The 14,077-nt window shown below is 56.7% G+C and overlaps 1 protein-coding gene across 1 annotated transcript in view; it reads right to left on the bottom strand.

Moving 5' to 3' along the window:
* IFT140 (intraflagellar transport 140) overlaps positions 1–14,077 on the bottom strand; it is a 105,726-nt gene that overhangs the window by 8,182 nt on the left and 83,467 nt on the right. Inside the window, exons 20-30 of the mRNA XM_011957480.1 lie at positions 12,091–12,268; positions 11,386–11,576; positions 10,754–10,849; positions 10,306–10,438; positions 10,074–10,217; positions 9,367–9,495; positions 9,056–9,238; positions 5,783–5,989; positions 5,303–5,515; positions 5,059–5,219; positions 3,409–3,550 (exon numbers count right to left, since the gene is read on the bottom strand). Of these exons, the coding sequence (XP_011812870.1) occupies positions 3,409–3,550; positions 5,059–5,219; positions 5,303–5,515; positions 5,783–5,989; positions 9,056–9,238; positions 9,367–9,495; positions 10,074–10,217; positions 10,306–10,438; positions 10,754–10,849; positions 11,386–11,576; positions 12,091–12,268 (1,777 nt within the window). The remainder of the gene's footprint in view (positions 1–3,408; positions 3,551–5,058; positions 5,220–5,302; positions 5,516–5,782; positions 5,990–9,055; positions 9,239–9,366; positions 9,496–10,073; positions 10,218–10,305; positions 10,439–10,753; positions 10,850–11,385; positions 11,577–12,090; positions 12,269–14,077) is intronic.

Raw genomic sequence — 14,077 nt, 5'->3', positions numbered from 1 at the left:
GAGAGAGATCACACATGGCCGGGGAGTGAGATCACACATGGCCGGGGAGTGAGATCACACATGGCCAGAGAGAGAGATCACACATGGCCGGGGAGTGAGATCACACACGGCCGGGGAGTGAGTGGTCACACATGGCCGGGGAGTGAGTGGTCACACATGGCCGGGGGCAGAGAGAGATCACACATGGCCGGAGAGAGAGAGATCACACATGGCTGGGGAGAGAGAGATCACACATGGCCGGGGAGTGAGTGATCACACATGGCTAGAGAGAGAGAGATCATACATGGCAGGGGAGTGAGGTCACACATGGCCGGAGAGAGAGTGGTCACAGATGGCCGGGGAGTGAGATCACACATGGCCAGGGAGTGAGTGGTCACACATGGCTGGAGAGAGCGAGATCACACATGGCCGGGGAGTGAGATCACACATGGCCGAGGAGAGAGTGATCACACATGGCCAGAGAGTGAGATCACACATGGCCGGGGGGAGAGATCACACATGGCCGGAGAGTGAGTGGTCACGCGTGGCCGGGGAGAGAGTGGTCACATGGCCGGGGAGAGAGTGGTCACGTGGCCGGAGAGAGAGTGGTCACACGTGGCCAGAGAGAGTGAACACACATGGCTGGAGAGTGAGTCATCACACGTGGCCGGAGACAGCGTGGTCACACGTGGCCGGGAATTGTTTGCAGTCCCACCAGCCAGAGTGGAAAGACCTCCCAGTACAGGAGTCAGTGAGAAGAACAGAGCCCTCACAAGGGTATTGCCTGGATAGTGGCACAAAATGAGCACTGGACTCAAGGCTGTTCTAGACCCCACTAAGAAAGCTAAAAAGCAAGCTGCAAGATGATCACATCATTCCCAAGTAACTTAACCTTGTCCCAGAACAAAACTCAAAAATACTGAAAAGAACACACGCACACACAGAGAGAGAGAGAGACTCCATCACCCAACAACCTAAAACACTCACAATGTCTGGAATCCAATAATAAACTATCAAACATCCAAAAAAGCAGAAAATAATGAACCATAATAAGAATCAATCAACAGAAACAGATCCAGAATTGACACAGACTGAGTTAGGAGACAAGGACGTACGTTAAAACTGCTATTATAAATAGGCTTCATGTGCTCAAGAAGGTAGAGCTAAGTGTAAGCATAATACAGACATGAAAGATTAGGGGAAAGAAGTGAAAAGTAGAGGAAACAAGCTGATAGCTAAAATGAAACTGTAAAAAATATTCAACTAAAAAGAAGGCAGGAAAGAAGGTTCAAAGGAACAATAATAAAAACTGGTAGAAAAAGTTGACAGGGGCCGGGCGCGGTGGCTCAAGCCTGTAATCCCAGCACTTTGGGAGGCCGAGACGGGCAGATCACGAGGTCAGGAGATCGAGACCATCCTGGCTATCACGGTGAAACCCCGTCTCTACTAAAAATACAAAAAAAAAAACTAGCCGGGCAAGGTGGCGGGCGCCTGTAGTCCCAGCTACTTGGGAGGCTGAGGCAGGAGAATGGCGTAAACCCGGGAGGCGGAGCTTGCAGTGAGCTGAGATCCAGCCACTGAACTCCAGTCCGGGCAACAGAGCGAGACTCCGCCTCAAAAAAAAAAAAAAAAAAAAAGCGAGAGGTAGTAGAAAACTGACATGAAAAAGATGGATGGGGTTAGCATCAGAGTGAGACACTGCAGAAGGAAAGCTGGTAAACTTGAAGCAATAGGAATGGCAAATCCCTAAAATGAAAAACAGAAAAATTCCTGGGGGGAGAAAAGAAGAGCATCGATTGAGCGAGGGGATGAGGGGATGGTACTGTGTTACAAGTCACTGGGATTTCAGAAGCAGAGGGAAAAAGGAACAGAAGGGAACTGCGGCCAGGCACGGTGGCTCACGCCTGCAATCCCAGCACTTTCGGAGGTTGAGGTGGGTGGATCACTTAAGGTCAGGAGTTCAAGACCAGCCTGGCCAACATGGTGAAACCCCGTGTCTACAGGCATTGCTGGCGTACACCTGTAGTCGCAGCTACTCGGGAGGCTGAGGCAGGAGAATCGCTTGAACCCGGGAGGTGGAGGTTGCAGTGAGCCGAGATCACACCACTGCACTCCAGCCTGGGCAACAGAGCAAGACTCCATCGCAAAAATAAATAAATAAATAAATAAATTAAATAAATAAAAAGGGAACTTCCTCACAGACTGGGAGAAAATATTTGTAAATCATACCTGATTGAGGAAATGAATCTAGGATAAATAAAGAATACAATAATAAGAAAACCCAATAACATGATGAGAAAAGACTTGAGCGCTTCGCAGACATGTAAATGGGAAATACGCACATGAGAAGGTGCTCCACGTCACTGTTCATCCAGAAAATGTAAATTTAAACCACAGCGAGGTGCTACTCACACTCTAGGAAGGCTAAAAGTAGAAAGAATGATCAAATGCTGGTGGAGATGAGGAAAAGCATCGAACACGGCAGCTAAATAAGTTATTAGCCTGCCACTTTAAAGTGACGATGTGCTGTCTCTAAAATTAAAAAATAATAAAGCGACTAAAAAATGGAACACCGTTTTCTTTTTTTGTAAAAATGCCTGAAGAAGAAATTGTGGTTATTCAGACTTGGGTACATGCAGACATTTCTTCACAAAGTAAGTCTGCCGCTTCCACGTGGCACTGCTAGTAACAGCCAGCAACAAGTGAGACTGTTATTTTGGCTACTGACAATTTTTTTTTTTTTTTTTGAGACGGAGTCTCGCTCTGTCGCCCAGGTTGGAGTGCAGTGGCGTGATCTTGACCTCAGCTCACTGCACGCTCCGCCTTCCGGGTTCACGCCATTCTCCTGCCTCAGCCTCCCTAGAAGCTGGGACTACAGGCGCCCATCACCACGCCCAGCTAATTCTTTTGTATTTTTTAGTAGAGACGGGGTTTCACTATGTTCGCCAGGATGGTCTCAATCTCCTGACCTCGTGATCCGCCTACCTCAGCCTCCCAAAGTGCTGGGATTACAGGCGTGAGCCATCGCGCCCAGCCGCTACTGACAATTTTGTTTCTCTGTTGAGACAGGGTCTTGCTCTGTCACCCAGATCTCCCAGGCTGGAGTGCAGCAACACCATCAGATCTCACTGCAGCCTCAACCTCCTGGGCTCAAGTGATCCTCCCACCTCAGCCTCCCAAGCAGCTGGGACCCCAGGTGTGTGCCACCATGCCTGGCTAATTTTTTCCGTTTCTGTAGAGATGGGGTTTCACCATATTGCCCAGGCTGGTCTTGAACTCCTGGGCTCAAGTCATTCTCCCGCCTCAGCCTCCCAAAGTGCTGGGATTACAGGCTTGAGCCACCGCGCCCGGCCAATTGGAGCACTTAAGCCTTCGTTTCAGGAGCCTTGTGTAGTGGGATGCTGCTAGTGAGCAGCGCCCAGGCCTCACCGTCTGGTACTCCTCCATCCGCACATAGTGCTCCACCAGGAAGCCGTAGACGTCCCCGATGCGGATGATGCTGTGCAGGTCTGGTTCCTCTAGGAGCAGCTCACACTGCTTGATGGACTCCTTGGGGTCTTCCGTGTATGTCCTGCCGAGAGCAGAGATGAGGCCTGGACCCTGAAGCCCTGAACACCTACTGCTATCAGAGGTCGGAGGAGACTCTTGGCCTGTAAGAGGAGCTCTCCGGAATGGCAGGAGGAAACTTTCTATGAAGTTAATTCATTAATTCCTTAATTTGTTCATTCATAAATGAACTCATCCATTTAACACTCTTATGGATCATTTGAATGCTGGGTCCTATGCTTGGACATGAAGACCAAAGACTTCCGACCCCTATTCCTGCTCCATGGAATCGTCCAGAGGGGGCCAGAAACCTCTGGACAAAGTGTGACCCAGAGGGGACATGGTGCATGTGGACAGGGTGCATGGAGAGGCGCACAGCAGCCCTTGCCCGAGGCCGCTGGGAAGAACCCTCCAAGCAGAGAGGCTGGCCCGCACACAGGTTGCGCGTGTGGCCTGGCATGAGGGTCTGTGGCAGGGCAGGGTGTGTGGCCTGGGAACTGGGGTGACACCAGGGAAGTGAGTCTGCTGGAACACAGTGTGGTCCAGAGCAGGTGACTGGAGCCGTGCGGAGCTCAGGCTCCAATGTCAGGAGGGTCCAGGGCCCATCTGGCCACCCACTGACTTGGCCATTCCAGACAGGTGCCTGGCCTGCTCTCTTAACCCTGGCACGTAGAAGGCTGCCCGCCCTGGCCCTCACACGTCGTCTCCCCTCCACCCATGTCCTATGCTATCCTTGACGACCAGCTGCTATCGATTCTCCTCCTCTCCTGCCTCCTGTGGCCTAAGCTCAGCAGACACCTGTGAGACGCTGATACCCCAGAATCGATACGCGCAAGCAGACCGTGCCCTTCCAAGGGTCCGACATTGTTCAAAGTACTTCTGGAACTCTCGTTTTGGAAAAGGTTCTCAGATAAGGAAGCGCCCTTGCCAGCTGAGACAGAGGTTGGGCCCTGAAGCGCTCAGGCCAATGCCTACCGTGCTGTCTACACAGCAGCTCTCTGAAAAGCTGAGTTACTGCCCATACATAAAGACGGGGAGGTATTCAAATAAACCTAGAATCTCGGCCTCTCCTGAAAACCGAGACGATGGGCCGCCTGGGTCTCCTCTCCACAAGCTTGGAGCTGGTGGCAGTTGACCTGTGGAGAGGCACGAGCCCGCTGGCCACCACGGTCCCCACCACCCCAGGTCACACAGCGGCCCTCACTCAGGACTCCCCTGCCCGGCCCCTGCACACCCTAAGCAGGTCCATGGCTCCCCAGACACACCCTCTCCTATACCAGATCTGCCTCCTCCTCCCGCGCCCCCACCAGGTTTCTCTCTCAGCATCTCTGGTGTTTCCAGAATGCCTTCCCAAGGCTGTGCCCAGGCTCTGAGGGCTCCCAGGAGGAGGTGGGGTGTCTTCAGCAGCAGCGCTGTCCCGAGCGAGCTCCCATCTGCTGTCCTGCCCCTCTGCTGGCTGCGGTTTCTTGTGGTCAGCCCTGACCCTATAGTCACATCTGCCCCGGCCTGGCCCCGCGGGCCCCGGCGGCGCACCTGCGGGCCTGGATGAACCTCTTCACCAGTGCCATCCTGCTCTGTAGCTGTGCCAGCCTGGTCTCCTGGTCCAGGGGGCTCTTGGCCTTGGCCAGGCACTTGTAGGCCTCAGTCAGTGCCCCGTGGGCTTTGTCATAGTTCTGGTATTCGTCGATCTCCACCTGTACAGATGAGACCCATCAAGACCTGCTGGGCTCCACAGCCCTCCCTGGGGCCCCACTGGCATCCCAGGGAGGGCCTGCACCTGGGCACAAGCGTCGTAAAAGCTGGCCAGGAGGTCCAGGGCCCGCCCCTTGGTGTAGAAGCTGATGATGTTCCTCATGATCTCCGGCTCCTTCCGCCAGTCGAGGGACTGCAGGTAGTTGGCAGCCATGATGTAGATTTCCTTCTGCCTGGACACGTTCGCGAAGAACGTGATTTTCTCTGTGTCTCCAGATTTGAGCAGCGCCCTCATGGCCTAGGCAGAGAGGCAGCCAGGCTCAGGCAAGCAGGGGCTGGGCCGGGACAAGCACAAGGGACCCTGAGCAGGAGCTCTCACAAGAAGAGGGGCTCAGGGCTTCCCGATAGAGAGAGAGATCTAGTGGTCGTGCTCCTCCTGGCCAGAAAGGCTCTGCCCTGGCTTGGGGGAGTCACAAAGGCAAATGGAGATGCATGCAGGGGGCCCGCAGCCTAACTGCCTGGGAAGCAGCCGCGGGCTGGGGCCGGGAGAGGGGCCGGCGCTCACCTTCAGCTTGTTGCCAGCCTGCGTGTACTTCTTGGTGGCCAGGTGGTAGCTGCCTTGGCGCATGCAGCAGTTTGCTATCTGCTCCAGCAGCTCCCGCCGAGACTCCTCAGGCAGGTCCGAGGAGTCCTTGGTCACAGTCATCTTTTCCGCCATCTCCTCGGTGATGCTCATGTTTTGCTCCAGGCATAGCTGCAGAGCTTCGCGATACTGCAAAGGTGCAGAGATGTGATGGGGCTGCCGAGGGGGCCAGGAACCGAAGTGTGCCCCTCATCTGCCACCGCTTCAGAGGAAACCAGGCCCCTCGGCTCAGTGGCGGCCTCTGTCTAGCTGGGGTGGGTATGGAGGGGACAAGGATGTCTTCCCCCCCCCACCAACCTAGTCATTGACGTGACTTTCTCACGCTGTTAACATTGCAGAGTGGAACGAAGAAAACAACAGTCTCAAGTGATATATGCTCAAAAGAATATTATGTTTGGGAGAAAAGAAAACTGGTAATTTTCTTCTATAATTCTAAATTTTTTAAATTAAATTTTAAAATTAAATGTTTGACACAGGGTCACCCAGGTTGGAGTGCGGTGGTGCAATCACAGCTCACTACAGCCTCCACCTCCCAGGGTAAGGTGATGTTCCCACCTCAGGTTTTGTATTTTCAGTAGAGACTGGGTTTTGCCATGTTGCCCAAGCTGGTCTTGAACTCCTGGACTCAAGCAATCTGCCTGCCTCCCAAAGTGCTGGGATTACAGGCATGAGCCACTGCACCGGCCTGATTTTCCTAACATTTTAAGACTTTTTGTTTTGTTTTGTTTTGAGACAGGGTTTCGCTCTTGTTGCCCAGGCTGGAGTGCAGTGGCACAATCTCGGCTCACAACCTCCGCCTCCCGGGTTCACGCCATTCTCCTGCCTCAGCCTCCTGAGTAGCTGGGATTACAGGCGCCCGCCACCATGCCCGGCTAGTTTTGTAATTTTTTTTATTTATTTATTTTTTATTTTTTTTTGAGACAGAGTCTCGCTCTGTCGCCCGGGCTGGAGTGCAGTGGCCGGATCTCAGCTCACTGCAAGCTCCGCCTCCTGGGTTTACGCCATTCTCCTGCCTCAGCCTCCCGAGTAGCTGGGACTACAGGCGCCCGCCACCACGCCCGGCTAGTTTTTTTTGTATTTTTTAGTAGAGACGGGGTTTCACAGTGTTAGCCAGGATGGTCTCGATCTCCTGACCTCGTGATCCGCCCGTCTCGGCCTCCCAAAGTGCAGGGATTACAGGCTTGAGCCACTGCGCCCAGCCTGTAATTTTTTTTTAGTAGAGATGGGGTTTCTCCGTGTTGGTCAGGCTAGTCTCGAACTCCTGATCTCAAGTGATCTGCCTGGCTCGGCCTCCCAAAATGCTGGGATTACAGGCATGAGCCACCACACCCAGCTCTCATTTTAAGAAAAATTTTGGCCAGGCGCAGTGGCTCACACCTATAATCCCAGCACTTTGGGAGGCCTAGGCAGGGGGATCACGAGGTCAGGAGATCGAGACCATGCTGGCTAACATGGTGAAACTCCGTCTCTACTAAAAATACAAAACATTAGCCAGGCGTAGTGGCTGGCGCCTGTAGTCCTAGCTACTCGGGAGGCTTAGGCAGGAGAATGGTGTGAATCCAGGAGGCGGAACTTGCAGTGAGCTGAGATGGCACCACTGCACTCCAGCCTGGGTGACAGAGTGAGACTCTGCCTCGAAGAAAAAAAAATTTTTTTATATTCTTGAGAATATGTCTTAGGCCAGGCATGTTGGCTCATGCCTGTGATTCCAGCACTTTGGGAGGCCAAGGCGAGAGGATCACTTGGGCCCAAGAGTTTGAGGCCACCCTGGGCAACACAGTGAGACCCCCATTTTCACAAGAAAAAAAACAGTAATAACTCACAAATATATATGAAGTAATAACACATTTATATGAAGAAAAAGAATATGGCTGGGTGCGGTGGCTCACACCTGTAATCCCAGCACTTCGAGAGGCTGAGACAGGCAGATCACGAGGTCAGGAGATTGAGACTATCCTGGCCAACATGGTGGAACCTCGTCTTTACTAAAATACAAAAATTAGCTGGGCATGGTGGCACGCACCTGTAGTCCCTAGTACTTGGGAAGCTGAGGCAGGAGACTCACTTGAACCCAGGAAGTGGAGCTTACAGTGAGCTGAGATTGCGCCACTGCACTCCAGCCTGGTGACAGAGTGAGACTCCGTCTCAAAAAAAGGAAAAAAGAAAAAGAATTCTGTCTTGGAGGTGTTTCCATCTCAGTACGCTGGGGGCTGCCACATGCTCTCTGCTGCGTAGACGCCCACAGTGCTGAGGAAGCCCTGGGGATTCAGCCGGCCTGGTGACAGACACGAGGGCCAGTGTCCTTGCTGCGTAAACCCTCTGCTGAGCACGCCCTGTGCACACGCCACTCACACGTGCGGCAACGTGTCTGTCAGGATGAACTCTCGAGGGAAGGGGAGGCTGGGACAAGGGAGACCTTGTCTTGTGATAGGTTCTGCCTGCTGTGTTCCACAGGGCCTGGGTATATCTGCTTCCCATGATAATCCAGTAGGTTTTCTCACCTTTTCACCCTTAATAGCCCAGTAAAAAATGGCATCTCTGTGAATTTTGATCTGTATTCCTATCATGAATAAAGCGAAGCATTTTATATTTGGGAACCACCCATATTTCCATTTGAATAAACTGTTCCTGGCCAGTCACAGGGCTCACGTCTACAGTCCCAGTGCTTTGGGAGGCTGAGGCAGGAGGATTGCTTGAGCCTAGGAGTTCAAGACCAGTCTGGGCAACATAGCAAGACCCTGACTCTATGCGAAAACTTTTAAAAACTTAGCTGGGGACGGTGGCCCACACCTGTGTCCCAGCTACGCAGGAGGAGTGAGGGTTGCTTGAGCCCGGGAAGTTGAGGCCGCAGTGAGCCAAGATGGCACCACCACAATCCAGCCTGGGCAAGAGTGAGACCCTGTTTCAAAAAAAAAAAAGAGGCTAAGATGGTAAATTTTGTGTTATGTGTATTTTTACCGCCCCCCCCCCCCATAGATGAGTGCAATTCCCCGTGTATGATCTGATGCCAGCATGAAGGATGGCAAGTCTACACTCATGGACCTACTGGGTGTGCCGTATGTGAAATCCAGGGCACCATAGCCTTCCTCGAGAACTCATAACCAAGCGAGCAGCCATTCCCACAGCCTCTGGGCACAGGGGACCTGAGCCATGGAGCCTGCGTGGAGCCGAGCCCAGGCCCCGCTGGCCCCATACCTTCCTGGCGGCTAGCAGCAGCTCCACTGCCCTCTCGTACTGACTGTGCTCGATGAAGAAGTCGGAGCAGCGGGCCAGGAGCGCAGGGTCTGACGTCTCATCTAGGTCCTCTGCTATCAGCTGCAGGGCCACAAACTGCTGGGTGGCAAAGGCCAGCTCCAGGGCCTTGGAGAAGTGGCCAGCCTGCGGATGTGGTGGGCTCTGAGCAGCTGCCCGAGGCCTGGGGGCCCGAGACCTCAGAGGCCTCGCACAAGCAAAGGCCCCCTGGCCTGCTGCCCTCCCCAAGGCCCCCACCAGTGGCCGGCCCTCACCTTGTGGTACAGCATGACCGCCCTGTCCATCTGCATGCCCTTCTCCTCATAGTATCGGGCTGCCTCGATCATGTCCTCGGGGGAGCTCAGCAGGGCCAAGTTTATGAGCTGGTCGTCCAGGCTGTTCTCCTGCAGGGAGGGAGGCAGGGCCCTGAAGCGGCTCCCACTGGCTTCCCCAGGCCCGCTGAGATTCTGGAACGTGGCCGGGTGTGAACCCACCCCTTTACTTTGATATACTGCTCAGCGATCTCTGCGGTTGTGGGTTTTAAGGAGCTGATGATTTACTAGGTTTGTCTATAAGGATTTTCTGATGCTCTGGGTTCTGTTTCACAGAGCACTGCAAGAACTACCTGACACGAGAGATGCTTCTGGAAGCAAGAGCCCGGACTGGGACATTTGTGTGGGTGCAGAATGCCCAACAGCTTTCTAGGAAGGGTCTGCTGTCTGCAAGGCCACAGGCCGTGAGCCAGCCTCACACCCGCTCAGGAGCCCTGGAGCCTGGGAAGCATCTGGAGACAATGCTTTGCGACCAGTGTCAGAGGGGAGCGGCCAGGGGTGGGCGGGTGGGGCGGCAGGGTGAGGAGTGAGTGGCAGACACCGGCCAGACCACGTGTTGCTGACACGATTCTCTCTGTCCACTTTTCCACTTGAAGCTGTCTTCAGAGGACCTGGAGAAGCGCTGGCTCCCTACTCCGGCCCCGTGGTACCTTGCACAGGCGGATGGCGTTCTTGAAGGCCTGCGCCCGGGTGTAGAAGTGCACCGCCCGCCCCACCTCCTCCTGGCTCTCGCACTGGCGTGCCAGGTGGTAGGAGGCTGCCAGGTTTCCTGTCTCGTTGGCGATTTGCACAGCCTAGAAAGACACAGAACCCAAAGATGAGACCCGGTGGCCTTGTGTCTGCGTCACGCCCGCCTGGCTGGCTCCCCTGCAGGGCCCTCACCTTCTGGACATTGCCCTGGAAGCAGTGGATGCGGACCAGGGAGAAGTGGTCCTGGGCCAGTTCGTAGTAGTGCAGCGCTGCGTCCATCTCGCCCTGGCTCTCCAGGTACTGTGCCCACCACCGCCACAGGGTCCTGTGGGCAGCCCCAAGGCTATGGGTTCTCCAGCCGAGTCCTGCCCCAACCCAGAAGGGCCCCCACCCCGCCCCCGTGCCACTCTTAGAGTGCATGTCACCTGACCTGCAAACAGGCTGCGCCAAGAGTGAGGAGCCTGGGCTCTGTCCAAAGGGAGGACCCGGCTCAGGGCCCTGGCAGACCTCTGAGGAGCCGGGGGGACGCTGCCCACTCATGCAGGAAGCACAGGAAGGGGAGCTGCCCGAGCAAGCCCTGGGATCCCCGCAAATTTCCAGGATGGAGTGCGGTCCCGCCAGCCCTGGTAGGAACACTCACTTATCCTTCATCTTATTCACATAGAGCTCCAGGGATGGCAGGTCCTCCGACAGCATCCTTGGCACCTCGAAGCGGTGAGTGTCCGACTTCTCGTAGCTGTGAGAGGAGGAGACAGAGGTCCCGGTTCCCTCCCATCCCAGCCCCACGGGAACCAGATGGGCTGAGAGGCAGCGTCGGTGAAATGCATCAGAGCGGTGGCCCTTGGGGTGTGGGCTCCCAGCCTGCAGCTCCGCGGAGCCTGAGCACACATGGCCAGTGGGGGCTTTCTGCACTGCGGGGGCCCGGGAGGCGGGTCGCCCATCCGCATCCCAGGAACAGGTCTAAGAGCAGCTCCTGCTCTGGAGAGGGTGGCATGGGTTCGTCTGTCCTCAGGAGATACCAAGCCCATCTGTGCTCGGCAACCGAAGGACACACGTCCTTCTCCTGCCTTGAAACCCGGGTGGCCCAGGACAGAAGGGGCAACCCCACGTCTCTGAGACTCCCGGAAGCTTCCTGCCGAGAAGGCGCCACCTCCCTGAGACAGACGCCTCCTCTGAGAACCTCCCTGGCCACCTCACCATAGCACACACAGAGGCCTCAGGAGCCAGGACCATCCAGAGAGACTGGGAAGAGGCCGCGAGGGCCGCACTCACTAACTGAGGGCCCGGCTGCAGTCGGCACTGGCCTCCAGGTGCCCAGCATAGTGGTGGTAGGTGCTGCGCAGGTGCACGCGGTCGTGGCGCTCGGCTACCTTGAGGGCCTTCTGCCACTGCCCTGCAGCCTGGTAGAACTTGTTCAGGAGGTCGTAGCGCTTGCACTTCCTGTACAGCTGCTCGGCGTCCTCCTGAGGAATGAGGATGGGCAGGTGTCGTGCAGCCTCCGCACACCCATGCTTCAAACACACTGTTCCACACCAGGCCACCGGTCACTGCAACTTCCCACACTGCCAAACACACTGACACACGGGGCTGACACGGGCAGAGCAAATGCCACACACCCACAGGACATCCCTGTCCCACGGCTGGAGAGTGAGATGCACCACCAAGGGGTGGCCCCACCTCCCAGAGTCCCCCCAACAGAAGTCCCGTGTTCAGCCCTGCTGACCTGGGAGCCTCTTGGGCGCTCTGTTCCAGACCCGCACGCCTGATAGGCACACACCCTGGAGAGCCAGCAATCACCTAGCCTCCACCTGCCTCACCTCCACCGCCGCCGTCTGCCCAGCTCTCCTGGGCCATGCCTCTTGGCTCTGCCCTCAACACTGCAGGCTCAGGCTGGTGGGCGTGCCTCCTCCTTCCCCAGGGGGCTGTGGCTGTGGTAGGCATGGCGCCTTCCCACCCACCCCACGGGGCGCCCCTCACCAGCATGCCTAGCTGTGTGGCCAGCACGGCCACGCGGGCCTCCAGCTCCGGCTCCCGCTCCGCCTCGCGCAGTGCTCGGGCCCCACGGGCGTGGCCCATATTCCCCAGGCACACCTTGGCCACATCCAGCCGCTGGGTCTTCACGCACATGCGCGCCATGTTCTCCCAGACGGCCTCACTGCGGGCAGATGGCAGTCTGTGAGGCTCCTGCCCAGCACCTCAGGGCCCCCTGGCCCTACAGCCGCTTCTCTTGGGGCAAGTAGTCATCAGGCACAGCCACCAAAGGGGCATGAGGAGGGGCCTTCACCCATCAGCTCCGTCCCTGGGCAAGACTGCAGGCCATGCAGAGAGGTGCCTGTCATGAGTCCCACGGCCTCTCCAACCCCAAGAGGCAGGGACCGGGTCCCACTAAGAGACAGAAGGACATCTTATGCAGGTCACCAAGTTCCTCCTCCTTTTCCCCGGCTCTAAGCGGCTGTCTGATCAGGAAATGTGGGCTTCCTGTGTTGCTTGCACACACAGGACCTGCTCTGAGACAGAGCCTCCTGCTCTCACCTGGGCCCGGGACTGCAGGGCCCCTGGTAAACCAGCCCCGCACAGCAGGGACCCTCACCTGACAGTCTGGCAGCCACAGGGTGGAGCCTGGGGGATGGGGTGCAGGGCCCAGACCCTGACTCAGCCCTGGAACCTAGAGCCAGGCCTGTCTCCCCAGGACAGGGTGACCCAGCCCATGCAGGGTTCTGCAGAGCCCTGGAGGTCTGCCCAGCAGAGGGCCCCGGGGGCAGGCCTGCAGACGGGCTGATCAGTGGGACACGGGGGACAGCACCTTCCACCCCAGCCCTGTGCCCCACTCTCGGGCCGTGAGCGTTGTGTGTGAAGGAACAGGCGCCAAGTGGGCGGCTGCGTCAGGGCGCAGGTGCAGGGACGGCGGAAGTCACCCTGCTCTTTGGGTTTCTTGTTGTTTAAGACAGGGTCTCCCTCTGTGGCCCAGGCTGCAGTGCAGCGGTGCAATCACAGCTCACTCCAGCCTCGACCTCCTGGGTTCAAACAATCCTCCCACCTCAGCCTCCCAAATAGCTGGGACCACAGGTGTACGCTACCACGCCCAGCTAATTTTTCGTAGAGACAGGGTTTCACCATGTTGCCCAGGCTGGTCTTGAACTTCTGAGCTCAAGTGATCCACCTGCCTCGGCCTCCCACAGTGCTGGGATGACAGGCGTGAGCCACCGCGCCCGGCCCCCCGCCTCTTCGTGAGGCTTCCTGCATTCTTCCCCTGCTGGCGCTGATCCAGGCAGGACCGGAAATGACTGAGGCCTTGGTTTGTGTCGGCTCCGGGGAAGGCAAAGGCTGATGACGGCCACCCTGGGGGGATACGACGCTGCATGACAACTGTGTGTCCGCGTGTGAGGGGGGCACTCAGCCAGGCCTCCTGGTGGGGCTGGGCAGGAGGTGGGTCCGAGGCCATTCAGGGAGACCCCTCCACAAGGGCCCTTGGGGCCGGGCTGGCTGCGGCTTCAGCCCTGACGTGGGCTCAGGGCCTCGGACAAAGGTCCTGTTCCAAGTCACAGCTCAGTGTGGTCACCGAGCAGGGACAGGGAGAGGATGCACTGGTCACTTCCTGAATCTCTCTCCTCTGCCACATGCACCTCCCCTGCGAGCCCCCCACAGCCACGCACACACGCACACACGTGCATGTGCACACATGGACGTGCACACATGCACACACACGCACACACAGACACACATGGACGTGCACACATGCACACACACGCACGCACATGGACGCACGCACGCACCAGACGCACACGCACACACATAGATGCACACACATGCACGCGCACGTGCACACATATGCAGGCACACACATGCGCACACACGCACATACTCCCACAGGCACAGGCAGCACACCCCGCGAGTGGCCTCGGAGCATCCCCACCCAGGCCCACCCTCACATTCCAGGCTGCTCCCTGCAGATAAGCCACAGCCC

Source organism: Colobus angolensis, unplaced genomic scaffold (assembly GCF_000951035.1).
Source record: "Colobus angolensis palliatus isolate OR3802 unplaced genomic scaffold, Cang.pa_1.0 Scaffold443, whole genome shotgun sequence".
Classification (NCBI taxonomy): Eukaryota; Metazoa; Chordata; class Mammalia; order Primates; family Cercopithecidae; genus Colobus; species Colobus angolensis.
This window is presented reverse-complemented; position numbering and strand designations above follow the sequence as displayed.